At 39.7% G+C, this 13352-nt stretch overlaps 1 protein-coding gene across 5 annotated transcripts in view; it reads left to right on the forward strand.

Moving 5' to 3' along the window:
* Positions 1-13352, forward strand: part of LOC110449962 (alpha-mannosidase 2-like) — a 126225-nt gene that overhangs the window by 100210 nt on the left and 12663 nt on the right. The window contains exon 1 of one of the 5 annotated variants that reach the window (XM_021497145.1): positions 1466-1529. The exons of 3 other annotated variants lie outside the window; for them this stretch is intronic. In XM_021497145.1, coding sequence (XP_021352820.1) covers positions 1472-1529 — 58 coding nt within the window. In that variant the 5' untranslated portion in view covers positions 1466-1471. Of the gene's footprint in view, positions 1-1465; positions 1530-6820; positions 7225-13352 lie in introns of those variants that run through there. One more of the 5 variants, XM_021497146.1, reaches the window with a different exon arrangement.

The following is a 13352-nucleotide window of genomic DNA, read 5'->3' on the forward strand; positions in this document are numbered from 1 at the left end:
ATCACAGGTATATATGTCACCAGGTGTGGTAGTTCATCACAGGTATATATGTCACCAGGTGTGGTAGTTCATCACAGGTATATATGTCACCAGGTGTGGTAGTTCATCACAGGTATATATATCACCAGGTGTGGTAGTTCATCAAAGGTATATATGTCACCAGGTGTGATGGGTCAACATGTACAGTGTAGGTCACCAGATATATTATACTGCTGTATCTAGGTCAATAGGTGTGCTGATTCATTACAGGTATATATATGTCATCAGATGTGATGGTTTTGTTTGTAGATCATCAGGTGTGATTGGTCATTATGCAAGTCACCTGGTATAATAGGTCAATTAGTAGGTCAGCTGGTGTGATGGGTCAATTTGTAGGTCACTAAGCTCGATGATTCTGTATTGTCACCAGATGTGATTGGTTATGATATAGGATACCAGGTGTGATATATCAATATATGATGTAGGTAACAAGGTGTGATGGGTCAATTTGAAGGTCACCAAGTGTAATAGGTCAATATGTAGGCTACCAAGTTTGAAGGTTCTGTATGTAGGTCACCAGGTGTAAAAAATCAATATGTAGGTCACCGTGTATGTTGGTTTTGTATGTAGGTCAACAGGTGTTGTAGTTATGTATGTAGGTCACAAAGTTGTATGGGTCAATATGTAGGTCACCAGGTGTGGTGGTTATGTATGTAGGTCAACAGGTGTGGTTGTTATGTAGGTCACCAGGTGGTATGGGTCAATAATTACAGTTTATATGTCACCAGGTGTTGTGGTTCTATATGCATGTCATCACGAATGGTGGTTCATCATATGTTGATGGTTTTGTATGTATGTTATCTAGTCTGAAGGTCATAGATTTAACACCTAACATTTCAGGATCGTGTTAAAATACATGTAAGCATCTTAATACTTATTTTACTTCACATTTTGTGCAGGTGGGTATACATGTCTTGTAAGTTATAATAGCACTGTGTTCAAAGGTTTCTGTATTTAACCTTTGTTTTGTGCACCTTTCTTAAAACAGGGCATCTACTGTACAGAAATGTTTAATGTAGAGGTATATTTTAGGAGTACATGTATTAAGTACCTGTACCGGAAGCCTCAGTGTATGTGTGGCAGTCTATAAGTACATATTGCTCTATATATTATTATTATACAGACATACGTTTGTGTACTTCTGTACCTGTACCTGCTTTTAATTTTTTTACCAACCTGTACACTATATAAGTTATTCTTCTTCATTTATTTCTGTGTACTTTTTCCTGCTTTTGCACACCTGTGAGGAGCGTTAATAGTCTTGTGTTTAAGCAGTTTGCCAAGTTTTTACATTATACCTACATGCGCCTCTACCTGTGGTTTGCGCACCTGTGCGTAGCTTTAATGCAGGTGAGTGTTGACCGGAGCTAGACTGCTATAATCCCATTCATACATAATGGATTAGTCTGCGCGTGTTGTGCGTTGATTAAAGATGAGTTGTCACTCCCCACACATCAACACACAGCTCACGCCAGCCTCCGAAGCCACAGGTATCTTACTTTCCTCTTGCACAAATGGGTTTTTGAAAAGGGATTATGTATACTGCTTCAGGTTGTTCATAAGCACATGAACTAGTACTTAGCTAATGAGTTTGTTTGACCCTACTTTCATCAGTTGAGTGTGCGACTTTTCAATATTTTAAAGATTTTATCTGCTACAAAATGTCTTTTTGAATTATTTGTGTGCGCTGATGGCAATTTGATTTGATTGAACGGAGGATTACACCCTAGTGTATGTATATTGATTAGGTATTATTGACGATGTCATTTTGATGCATTAGCTGTTAGATAAGAATTTATTCTTCATCAATAAAAATCATTAGTTGAATGAATTGTTATTTTAATTCATTGTTATAACAGAATGTAAATCAGCATCTTCGTGTCTCCCGATAATAAAGGTGCTATTGTAATTCGTCATCAATAGAAATCATTTTTGCATTCAATGTCAATAAAATCATGTATTTCATCGTGATTAAAATTGCTATTTTAGTCTGTTAATCAAAAAAACTCCCTGTTGGTATCATTGTTTACTTTAGATCCGACTACGTGGTATGTACATAGAGGTCCCACAACGAGTGGTGGTTGGTTATCCTGTTTATCTAACTCGAGTTAGTTAATCTTCAAATTGTATAAAGATACGAGTTTAACCGAGTGTCTTTTATAATTTGAAAATTGACTAATGAGAGTTAGATAAACATGATAACCAACCATCACGTGTTAGGGGACCTTTCTCTCCCACACTGTGATGATAACATTCAGAATATATTTAATGTTACAAAGACATCAGTGCATTTCAGTGTTAACATTGTCAGGGTTTACTTTCTATATGTTTTCTTCATGATATTAATTAATTGCTTTTTTAATTATTGTATTTGGACAGGTTCCGCTATAGAGCTATTGAATCATACTCTGTAATGGTCAGTTTGGACAGGTTTTTCTGTATAACTGGTGAATCACATACTGCAATGGTCAGTGTGGACAGGTTCTGCTGTATAATTAGTTAATCACATACTGCAATGGTCAGTGTGGACAGGTTCTGATGTATAACTTGTGAATCACATACTGCAATGGTCAGCGTGGACAGGTTCTGCTGTATAACTAGTAAATCACATACTGCAATGGTCAGTTTGGAAAGGTTTTGCTGTATAACTGGTGAATCACATACTGCGATGGTCAGTGTGGACAGGTTCTGATGTATAACTAGTGAATCACCTACTGCAATGGTCAGTGTGGACAGGTTATGCTGTATAACTAGTGAATCCCATACTTCAATGGTCAGTTTGGACAGTTTCTGCTGTATAACTAGTGAATCACATACTTCAATGGTCAGTTTTGACAGGTTCTGCTGTATAACTAGTTAATCACATACTGCAATGGTCAGTGTGAACAGGTTCTGCTGTATAACTAGTAAATCACATACTGCAATGGTCAGTGTGGACAGGTTCTGCTGTATAACTAGTGATTCACATACTGCAATGGTCAGTTTGGAAAGGTTTTACTGTATAACTGGTGAATCACATACTGCAATGGTCAGTGTGGACAGGTTCTGCTGTATAACTGGTAAATAATAAACTGTCATGGTCAGTTTGGACAGGTTCTGCAGTATTACAGTTGAAGTCATATTTGACAGGTAAAGCTATAAAATGATTTATTACATACTACAATGGGCAGTGAGTTCTGGCCTAAAAAAATTGTGACTTCAGGGCTTGAAGAATTCAAAACAAAACCAGACATTTTACACCCGTCTGCATACTTAATTGTATATATACATCTATGATACCATAGATTCAAATGTCACAATGAAACTTCCTCGCTTTCCCATATAGATTCGTGCAAAATATCTGTGAGTTGTTTGTATTTTGTTATATTTCAATGAAATATTTAATACATAAACATGTACATTTAAATGTCAAAAAGAGGGACTTTTCTATAAAGATAAGGAGAACTGCCCTACGAATTCTGTATCATTTTCCATCCTCTGATAAATTTGTGTTTCTGTACGACATGACCTGATGCAGGCATTATATGATTTGCAGGTTTCTGTTGCATCAGAATGGATGTCGAAGCATACAAAATGATGTAAAAACATAAAAACGAGTGTTTGACTTTTATTCATGGGATTCTAGGTACGAAACAAATGCATTTGTACCAAACTTTCTGTCAGTCAATGGACAGTATTGCTACATCAAGGAAGTCGTAATGAAATAAGGACCAGTTTGGGGATGAAGGGTCAAGATTTTCCCCCCAAAACCTGTTATTTTGTGACTGTAATTGTGACGTATTACTTCTGTCTCCTGTGATAAACATTTGTCCTGGAATTGAAGGCCAACTAACACCCTCAGTAACCCAGCAGGTCTTTTTGTCAGTTTGGCAATTCCGCATAGTGATATGCTCTAGTGTTACACCAAAGGGAGGTTACTCTGCAGTATTTTATGATGTAAAGAATGTTTTTAATGATTTTTATATGCCCCCGACATAAAATGGGGGGGGCATATAGTGTTGCCCATGGCTGTCCAGTCCCGTCACATCGCTTCACATCGCGTCCCGTCCTGTCGCGTCCTATCCCATCCATGAGCGGGGGCATTTATGTCTTACAGACATTTTCTAAAAAATTTCAGACTTAAATAAAGAGTCAAAAGAAAAATTTGTGCTAGTTACAATGGCAATGGGTAGATAACCTGAGGGTAGCCAGCCCAAAATCTTCTATCCTTTAACCTCATAAAATATTTTTTCTTTACAATCAGTTGGGAGATGCACCTTAAATATTAGATGTGGTTGGAATATATGCAGCACATCAGTACTAAGTGTGGTAATCGCTCTCTATTAATCTCGGTAATGTAATAGTCTCTAACAGGTTTTGGAATCTATTGGACTATCAAAGAAATTTCTCCATTATTTGCTGAATGTGTAATGGCTTCTGTGGGATTTTTTGTCCATTTGAATTGCTTCATTGTGAAGACGGAAGATTGTCTACCAACTACAGTTTGCTATTCTGTGAACGTAGCAGTCATTCACGATTCAGTATAAGCCCGCAGTACCGTAACTGAAATGATTGAAATACTTTACATATATTAACTTAAATTGATTCTTCATTTTGTCTTCCTGTGCTGTTTGAATATAAAAAGGTCAAGTCAACTTAAATTGCACAATTCACAAACATGGCGTGGTATTTCCACCATTTGTGTTACTGCTATGTACAGGAAACCGTTCCAACGGCTGGATCTAAAATGTCACCTACATAATGTTTCTGTCTGGTAAATTGTCTTCAGGAACAATAAAGAGACATTTACGTTCTTGCTTTAATCATTGTACATTAAATGATAATTGTAAAATCTGCCCATTTTTGTCTCCCATTTTATTTTGGTCCCACTTTCTATTTTTGACTTTTCCCCATCGAATTCAATAGGGAGTAAACAATTTGTATGATACCTACATAAAATTAAGTCACCAACTGAAACAAGATTTGGAATCTGAGAGAATATATTTTTAAAACCCAAAGGGCAAAATGTATTACCATATGAAGTATCCAGGAATGCGTCATAGTCTGGGGAAAAAATCGTAAAAAGGACAATTTAAAAGAAAAATCATCAAAACTGAATATGATCCAGGACATCAGTGAAAGCTATGAATATAGCAGGCTAGATACAGGAGATTTTCTTACAATGGTTAAGGTGCTCTTCAACTTACCAGTTTTTGAGGTTAAGAAATTGATTGACTCTTTAGAGTTTCTCAAATTACTAGTTTATATGCATTTAGGAAATATTAATTTACACAAGATGGAACAAATCCGTTTTCAAATGGTGAGGCAAAAAATAACCCATACCAAATTGAAACTTTCTCTCATTATTACACCTTCGTAGAAGATGGAAGCACAAATGTTCTGATAATCATGAACAATTTCTAAGTTTATCCCCTCGCGGTCTGACAAGGTGCTAGACTATGGATTGCAGTATAATATAGTCTCGTCTCATTTCACACCTTCTCCAGACCCCCACAAGCACATCATACATCATGCATAGTTGACCTCTGAACTTTTCCTATCAATTGTTCAAACACTGACATTTTTTCTGTTAAGATCTGAAGTTTTAGATTTAACATCTGTTGTTTTTGCAATTTCTGCAAAATGTTTTGTTTTTTTTTTAGGTTTTTCTTTGGAACTCTTTTAAGATTATTTGTGGTGTGAAATGTTGTTGTTGTCATAAGACGCATGTGTTTACTATGTTTACCTAAAGATCTGTCATCTGTTCTGCGTATCTTTGTTTTACATCTGTTGGGTCATGTGAATTTCTTCATATCACACTATTAAATTTGTCTGACAAATCTGGCAGGAGAGAGACCATAAGTTACCATCTCGTGTTATTCTGAGTGGTTTAAAAACAACCTTTTTGACCTTCACCTTGAAGATTGATAATCTTTATAATCTTCACCGCTGATGCTTTGTGACTTCACATTTCTTATGGCCTTCACAATGAAGATTGATAATCTATGATTTCCCATTTTTTGTGACCTTCACCTTGAGGATTTGTATAAACGGCGAGATTACAAAACATTATACATATATTCAGTATTGCTATTTCCGGAGTTCTTGATTTGGGTTTTTTCATCATTCATATTGCAAAGCATCCAATTCAGGCAAATGGTGGAGCACATTTATGACAGATTATTATTCAAATTATTTGATAAATATTTCCATAAAATTGATCGCTAATTTTCGTTTTTGAGTGCTAGGGTTTAATAGCAGGAGAAAGTTGATGGGTTTTATCATGTTCCTCCGGTGTAAACCCTGTAGGTGTAAAGAAATAGATGAGCTTAATGGGTTCAGGATAGAACCGTGATGAAAGGTCCATGGTAAGGGTTGTGAAGGACAGAGGGATGGGGAGAAATGTAAGGTTTGGAGAGGGAGGGTGTAGTGGAGGAAGGGTGTAGTGGGGGGAGGGTGTAAGGGGGCTGTAGTGAGGGGAAGGTGTAAGGGGGCTGTAGAAAGAGGATAAAAGTGTGTTGTCTGTCAGTAGTTTATAAGAAGTGAGAATTGATATGTATCAGGCCTCCAGCGTCATAACACTATCTTACCCCATACTACCAATGTAAACATCACGGGATACCTCTGTATAAATTATAGTGTTGAAAAATAAAGGCAGACTAATGGAGGATGATTGTCAAAGTTGACAGACAGCCTCCAGTCCTACCCATCGAGGTAACACAATCTAGTGGGTAGGTACGGCAGCACTGGAAATCAGAGCTTACTCAAATCAAGGAGGGGGAACAGTAACAGACGGTGATAGGCTGCTGGGGGGTACTGAAGTGTTGGGGAGAGACGGATCACTCATACTTCATGGGGACAGCTATAGAGCCACTTTGATGTTAGAACGGGGATGTGGCCAGGATTACACACAAAAACTATGCACTGGATTTTTCTTAACTTCAAACATTTTCAGTTACTTCTGCAAATTGGTGTTTAAGTCCGACTGGGTGGTGTTAAGGACTCCTGACTTAACTTTTGTGCCGTGTACCCTAGGTCACAGACTTTTCCCCACGCCAGGGGATTTAGTGTTTACTGTAAGTCTAGGGTGTCTCCTATCCCCAGGGGCTCTGCTGCTGTAGCCAATATCAGAGGGCATTCATTTGTGTGGTGTCTTTTGGGATTTTAACACCTTAAGGATGAAGCGAAGCAAAAACAGGAAAACAGGTAAAAATTGTTCCTGCAGTTATCAAGCATGTTGACAATTTATATTCTAGTAGGATTATTAAATGTATGTAATGATAATATTATATAATCTTCATCTTACACATTTCAATATTTATAATTTTGTAAAATAATTGAAGTCATTTTGACAGTTGTGTTAGGGTAGTGTTGAGAGTGTAATTTACCATAGCAATTTTTGAACAATTATATTTTCAGTTTAAAACTTTTAAGATAGCTTTTGGTTATAGTTTGTCCCTTCCTAAACTGTTATACAAGATTCAACCAGATTTTAGAGTCAAAAGCAATTATATGGTGATGGTTGCAGGTGTAGTTTCAAGTTTTAGAATTGTTTATATAACATGTTTGCAAAATGATATCACAGCTAGCTAGTATCAAAGCCTTCTTGCTTAGATTAGTGATATTATGAAATTATGAAAAATCATTAACGTTATTCAGATTAAAAACAAAAAAGAAAATCAAATTCTTGTTTTGATGACTTAAAATAATCATGCATGTTCAAAAGACAACATTACAAAACTATATTATAATTTCCTTTGAACTTAATTATTTATTTTTTGATGGAATTTTTCATTTTGAAACATGGAGTAAATAAATAACTTGTTTAATCAGCCACAAATTAGAGATATATATTGTGATGACCAAAGCATATGGTGTTTTTTTGTCTATAAAATCTATGTATAGGTATCATGTGACTGTCATGTGATTCTCAAGATAAAGGGTCAAATGATACAGAGGAATAATGAAAAAAGCTGACAATGCTTGTAAGATTTGCTGAAGAAAAATTTATAATGAAGTTTTAAAAAATTTGTCTTAATAACATACTTTTTAACTATTGATAGAATGAAAACTGCTTTTTAACTAACTTGACTTGCTTAATTCATGATAGAAAATGAGAGAAACCTAAATACAAAGAAATTTATCCCCGAAGAACAAAGGGATGCAAGATCCAATATCATGGATGGTATATGTTAGAAGTGTTTTGTAATGAAGAACTTTTTATGAGATATACCCAGAGTCTCTAATGTCAGAGCAGAATGACCTAGTCAGGACAATAAAACTACCGCAGATTTAGACATTTTTATGTTAACTTTTGAAGTGTAATGACTAAGGTATAGGAGCTGTATGTTAGGCAAAACAAAACGATTGCTGTGTTTCATGCTTCTTGTTAAAATCTATTTAGGCAAAACAAAACGATTGCTGTGTTTCATGCTTCTTGTTAAAATCTATTTAGGCAAACAAAACCATTGTTGTGTTTAACGACAGGCAAAAAGTTTCGTTGTGTTTCATGCTTAGTCAGTAAAACTGTTACTTATATACAGGAGAAAGTCTTCTACTGCCAATAGCTTTCGGCAAACGTTTTTCATTGTTATAAAGTGTTGGCAATATAAAGTAATAACTATTCTGAAAAAAAGGTAAACCGACCCTGATTTTTTTTTATAGTAAATGAGGTGGCAAATGGAACGCAGGGCTTTGTATTGAGGTCTTATAGTATAATTGTTTAAAATTACCTTATAACAATTTCAGGATAGACTAGAAAAATACTAATAAACATCAGGAAACGAACCTATTGTTTTGTTAGGCCTAAGTATAGACAGGCTTATATATTATACTAAATATCTGTCACTATTTTGAGGCAAGCTCCTCTGAAAAACAAGGAACGGAAAGACTTATCTCTGAGGTTTGTGTATATAGAACTGCTAACACATACACTTGGAATGTTAAAGGCACCATTTCAGATCCATATGTGTTATGTGATCATAAATGTTCTAACTTTCTGTCAGCATATAGATCAAGTCCTGACAAGACTTCAGAGAGATTGGAGGCCAGAGACTTGTAACTGGGAGGGGGGTAAAGAACCCTCCTCACCAAACCAGCTTTGTTAGAGGCCAGAGACTTATAACTGGGAGGGGGTAAAGCACCCTCCTCACCGAACCAGCTTTGTTAGAGGCCAGAGACTTATAACTGGGAGGGGGGTAAAGAACCCTCCTCACCAAACCAGCTCTGTTAGAGGCCAGAGCCTTGTAACTGGGAGGGGGTAAAGCACCCTCCTCACCCTCCTCACTCCTCACCCTCCCCACCCAACAAGCTGTGTTAGAGGCCAGAGACTTATAACTGGGAGGGGGGTAAAGAACCCTCCTCACCCTCCTCACTCCTCACCCTCCTCACTCCTCACCCTCCCCACCCAACAAGCTGTGTTAGAGGCCAGAGACTTATAACTGGGAGGGGGTAAAGCACCCTCCTCACCGAACCAGCTCTGTTAGAGGCCAGAGACTTGTAACTGGGAGGGGGTAAAGCACCCTCCTCACCCAACAAGCTCTGTTAGAGACCAGAGACTTATAACTGGGAGGGGGTAAAGCACCCTCCTCACCGAACTAGCTCTGTTAGAGGCCAGAGACTTATAACTGGGAGGGGGGTTAAGCACCCTCCTCACCGAACCAGCTCTGTTAGAGGCCAGAGACTTATATTTGGGAGGGGGCAAAGCACCACCAATCTCACCGAACCAGCTCTGTTAGAGGCCATAGACTTATAACTGGGAGGGGGGTAAAGAACCCTCCTCACCAAACCAGCTCTGTTAGAGGCAAGAGACTTATAACTGGAAGGGGGTAAAGCTCCCTCCTCACCGAACCAGCTCTGTTAGCGGCCATAGACTTATAACTGGGAGGGGGATAAAGCACCCTCCTCACCAAACCAGCTCTTTTAGAGGCCAGAGACTTATATTTGGGAGGGGGCAAAGCACCACCAATCTCACCGAACCAGCTCTGTTAGAGGCCAGAGACTTGTAACTGGGAGGGGGGTAAAGAACCCTCCTCACCCTCCTCACTCCTCACCCTCCCCACCCAACAAGCTGTGTTAGAGGCCAGAGACTTATAACTGGGAGGGGGTAAAGCACCCTCCTCACCGAACCAGCTCTGTTAGAGGCCATAGACTTATAACTGGGAGGGGGGTAAAGCACCCTCCTCACCAAACCAGCTCTGTTAGAGGCCAGAGACTTATATTTGGGAGGGGGTAAAGCACCACCAATCTCACCGAACCAGCTCTGTTAGAGGCCAGAGACTTGTAACTGGGAGGGGGTAAAGCACCCTCCTCACCGAACCAGCTCTGTTAGAGGCCAGAGACTTATAACTGAGAGGGGCTAAAGCACCCTCCTCACCCTCCCCACCCAACCAGCTCTGTTGGAGGAGTGCTAGTGGTAATTGGGAGGGGGAACAAAATGAGTCTGACCATACTTTACTACGGAGAGTGTGTCAGGGAGATGTGCCCATAGGTGGCCAAGAGAAGGTTTACTTTTGTATGTACTGTAAAATGGAGAAAATGTGTGAAAGGTTTAGTGAATGGGAAAAGAAGGAAGGAAGGGACAGGCCATTGTATAGGGATATTAATTACAGGGGGTTTATTGGGGTCTTAACCAGGGAAGGTTTATAGGGATCTTAACCAGGGGAGGTTCATAGGGTTCTTAACCAGGGGAGGTTCATATGGGTCTTAACCAGGCAAGGTGCATAGGGATCTTAACCAGGGGAGGTTCATAGGGGTCTTAACCAGGGGAGGTTTATAGGGGTCTTAACCAGGGGAGGTTTATAGGGATCTTAACCAGGGGAGGTTCATAGGGATCTTAACCAGGGGAGGTTTATAGGGATCCAAACCAGGGGAGGTTCATAGGGATCTTAACCAGGGGATGTTCATAGGGATACTTACCAGGGGAGGTTCATAGGGATCTTAGTCAGGGGATGTTCATAGGGGTCTTAACCAGAGGAGGTTCATAGGGATCTTAACCAGGGGAGATTCATAGGGATCTTAACCAGGGGAGGTTTATAGGGATTGAGGATTTATATAGAGTGAGGTGTACGGATCGAAGAAACAAAAGGGAAGTGCACAAGGAGACAAAGAAATGAAGGAGGTATACTAAATAAATGTGAGGGAAGGAGAAGCAGATATACAGAAATGTAGTTGTAGAGATGTAATGTATGTCATACCTAAATAGGGTAATGGAAATGAAGAGTTAGGAGTGTTAAGAGGACAGGAGGCAGGGATAAAGATTGGAGAAGGTTTAGTTGAGTGTATGAAGTAGAGTGGATAAGAGTTCTGAAAGAAGGTGTTTTTTGGAAACTCATGTGTTGGGGGGGGGGGAAAGGGAGATAATGTGAGGTCACATGGTTGATGTGGGTTTTTCGTTACCATGGGAACATTTATGATTGTGACATGTCTATAAGTGTTATAAAGTAATGAAGAGTTTTGGGGCAAGAATATCAGTCTAGAGTTCTGGGTAGTGAAAATAACAGATAAATCAAGAAATTAGATTAAAGTTCAAAAGACTTAAGTACATACTGAAGCCAGCATTAGTTGGCAATCTATTCCGGTAAAACTAGGAGAACACTTTTGGTTTTACATCTACTCCGTTTTATTGCAATTGCTAGAAAGAAATTGGACTTAAAATGTGGACTATTTGCACCCTCTAGGACCATAAGGGTACTATTTGGGCTCATCTGAGATCAATGGGGGACTATTGGATCTATCTGAGATCATAGGTGTGTAAGTCATATCCTATCCCCACAGTAATGGACACCACAAGAGAGGAAAGTTATTCCAGCAAGGAGGGGGCAGTGTTTTGTAAGGAAAGGGACAATATTTCAGGAGAAAGGGGATAGCATTTCATTAGGGAAAGGATAGCATTTCAAGATGAAAGGGTAGTATATCAGGAGATAGGGGACATTATCTGAGGGGGGAGGGGCAGTATTTCAGGAGGGAAGGGACAGTATTCTTGGGGAAAGAGGCAGTATTTCAGGAGGGAAAGGGCAGTATTTCAGGAGGGAGGGGGTAGTGTTTCGGGGGGAAGAGGCAGTTTTTCAGGAGGGAAAGGGCAGTATTTCAGGAGAGAGGAGGTAGTGTTTCAGGGAGGAGAGGGAATGTTTCAGGAGGGAAGGGGCAGTATTTCAGGAGGGAAGGGGCATTATTTCAGGAGGGAAGGGAAGGAGCAGTATTTCAGGACGGACAAGGCATTACTTCAGGAGGGAAGGGGCAGTATTTTAGAAGGGAAAGGGCAGTATTTCAGGAGGGATTGGGTAGTATTTCAGGAGGGAGATGGCAGTATTTCAGGAGGGAAAGGGCAGTATTTCTGGAGGGATTGGGTAGTATTTCAGGAGGGAGATGGCAGTATTTCAGGAGGGAAAGGGCAGTATTTCTGGAGGGATGGGGTAGTATTTCAGGAGGGAGATGGCAGTATTTCAGGAGGGAAAGGGCAGTATTTCTGGAGGGATTGGGTAGTATTTCAGGAGGGAGATGGCAGTATTTCAGGAGGGAAAGGGCAGTATTTCTGGAGGGATGGGGTAGTATTTCAGGAGGGAGATGGCAGTATTTCAGGAGGGAAAGGGCAGTATTTCTGGAGGGATTGGGTAGTATTTCAGGAGGGAGATGGCAGTATTTCAGGAGGGAAAGGGCAGTATTTCTGGAGGGAAGGGGTAGTGTTTTAGGGGGGATTGGGTAGTATTTTAGAAGGGAAAGGGCAGTATTTCAGGAGGGATTGGGTAGTATTTCAGGAGGGAGATGGCAGTATTTCAGGAGGGAAAGGGCAGTATTTCTGGAGGGATTGGGTAGTATTTCAGGAGGGAGATGGCAGTATTTCAGGAGGGAAAGGGCAGTATTTCTGGAGGGAAGGGGTAGTGTTTCAGGAGGGATTGGGTTAAGTATTTCAGGAGGGAGATGGCAGTATTTTAGAAGGGAAAGGGCAGTATTTCAGGAGGGATTGGGTAGTATTTCAGGAGGGAGATGGCAGTATTTCAGGAGGGAAAGGGCAGTATTTCTGGAGGGATTGGGTAGTATTTCAGGAGGGAGATGGCAGTATTTCAGGAGGGAAAGGGCAGTATTTCTGGAGGGAAGGGGTAGTGTTTCAGGGGGGATTGGGTAGTATTTCAGGAGGAAGAAGGCAGTATTTCAGGAGGAAAGTGGGAGTGTTTCAGGGGTAGAGTGAATTATTTCATGAGGGAATGGTCAGTATTTCAGGAGGGAGGGGTAATTGTTTCAGGGAGACATTTTTCTATCAAATTCTTGATTCTCTTCTGTATCTTGTCATCAAAATGGATGTGTACTAAATTTCCTGTTGGTTGATATTTCCTGTC

This window comes from Mizuhopecten yessoensis, unplaced genomic scaffold (assembly GCF_002113885.1).
Source record: "Mizuhopecten yessoensis strain PY_sf001 unplaced genomic scaffold, ASM211388v2 scaffold4849, whole genome shotgun sequence".
Taxonomy (NCBI): Eukaryota; Metazoa; Mollusca; class Bivalvia; order Pectinida; family Pectinidae; genus Mizuhopecten; species Mizuhopecten yessoensis.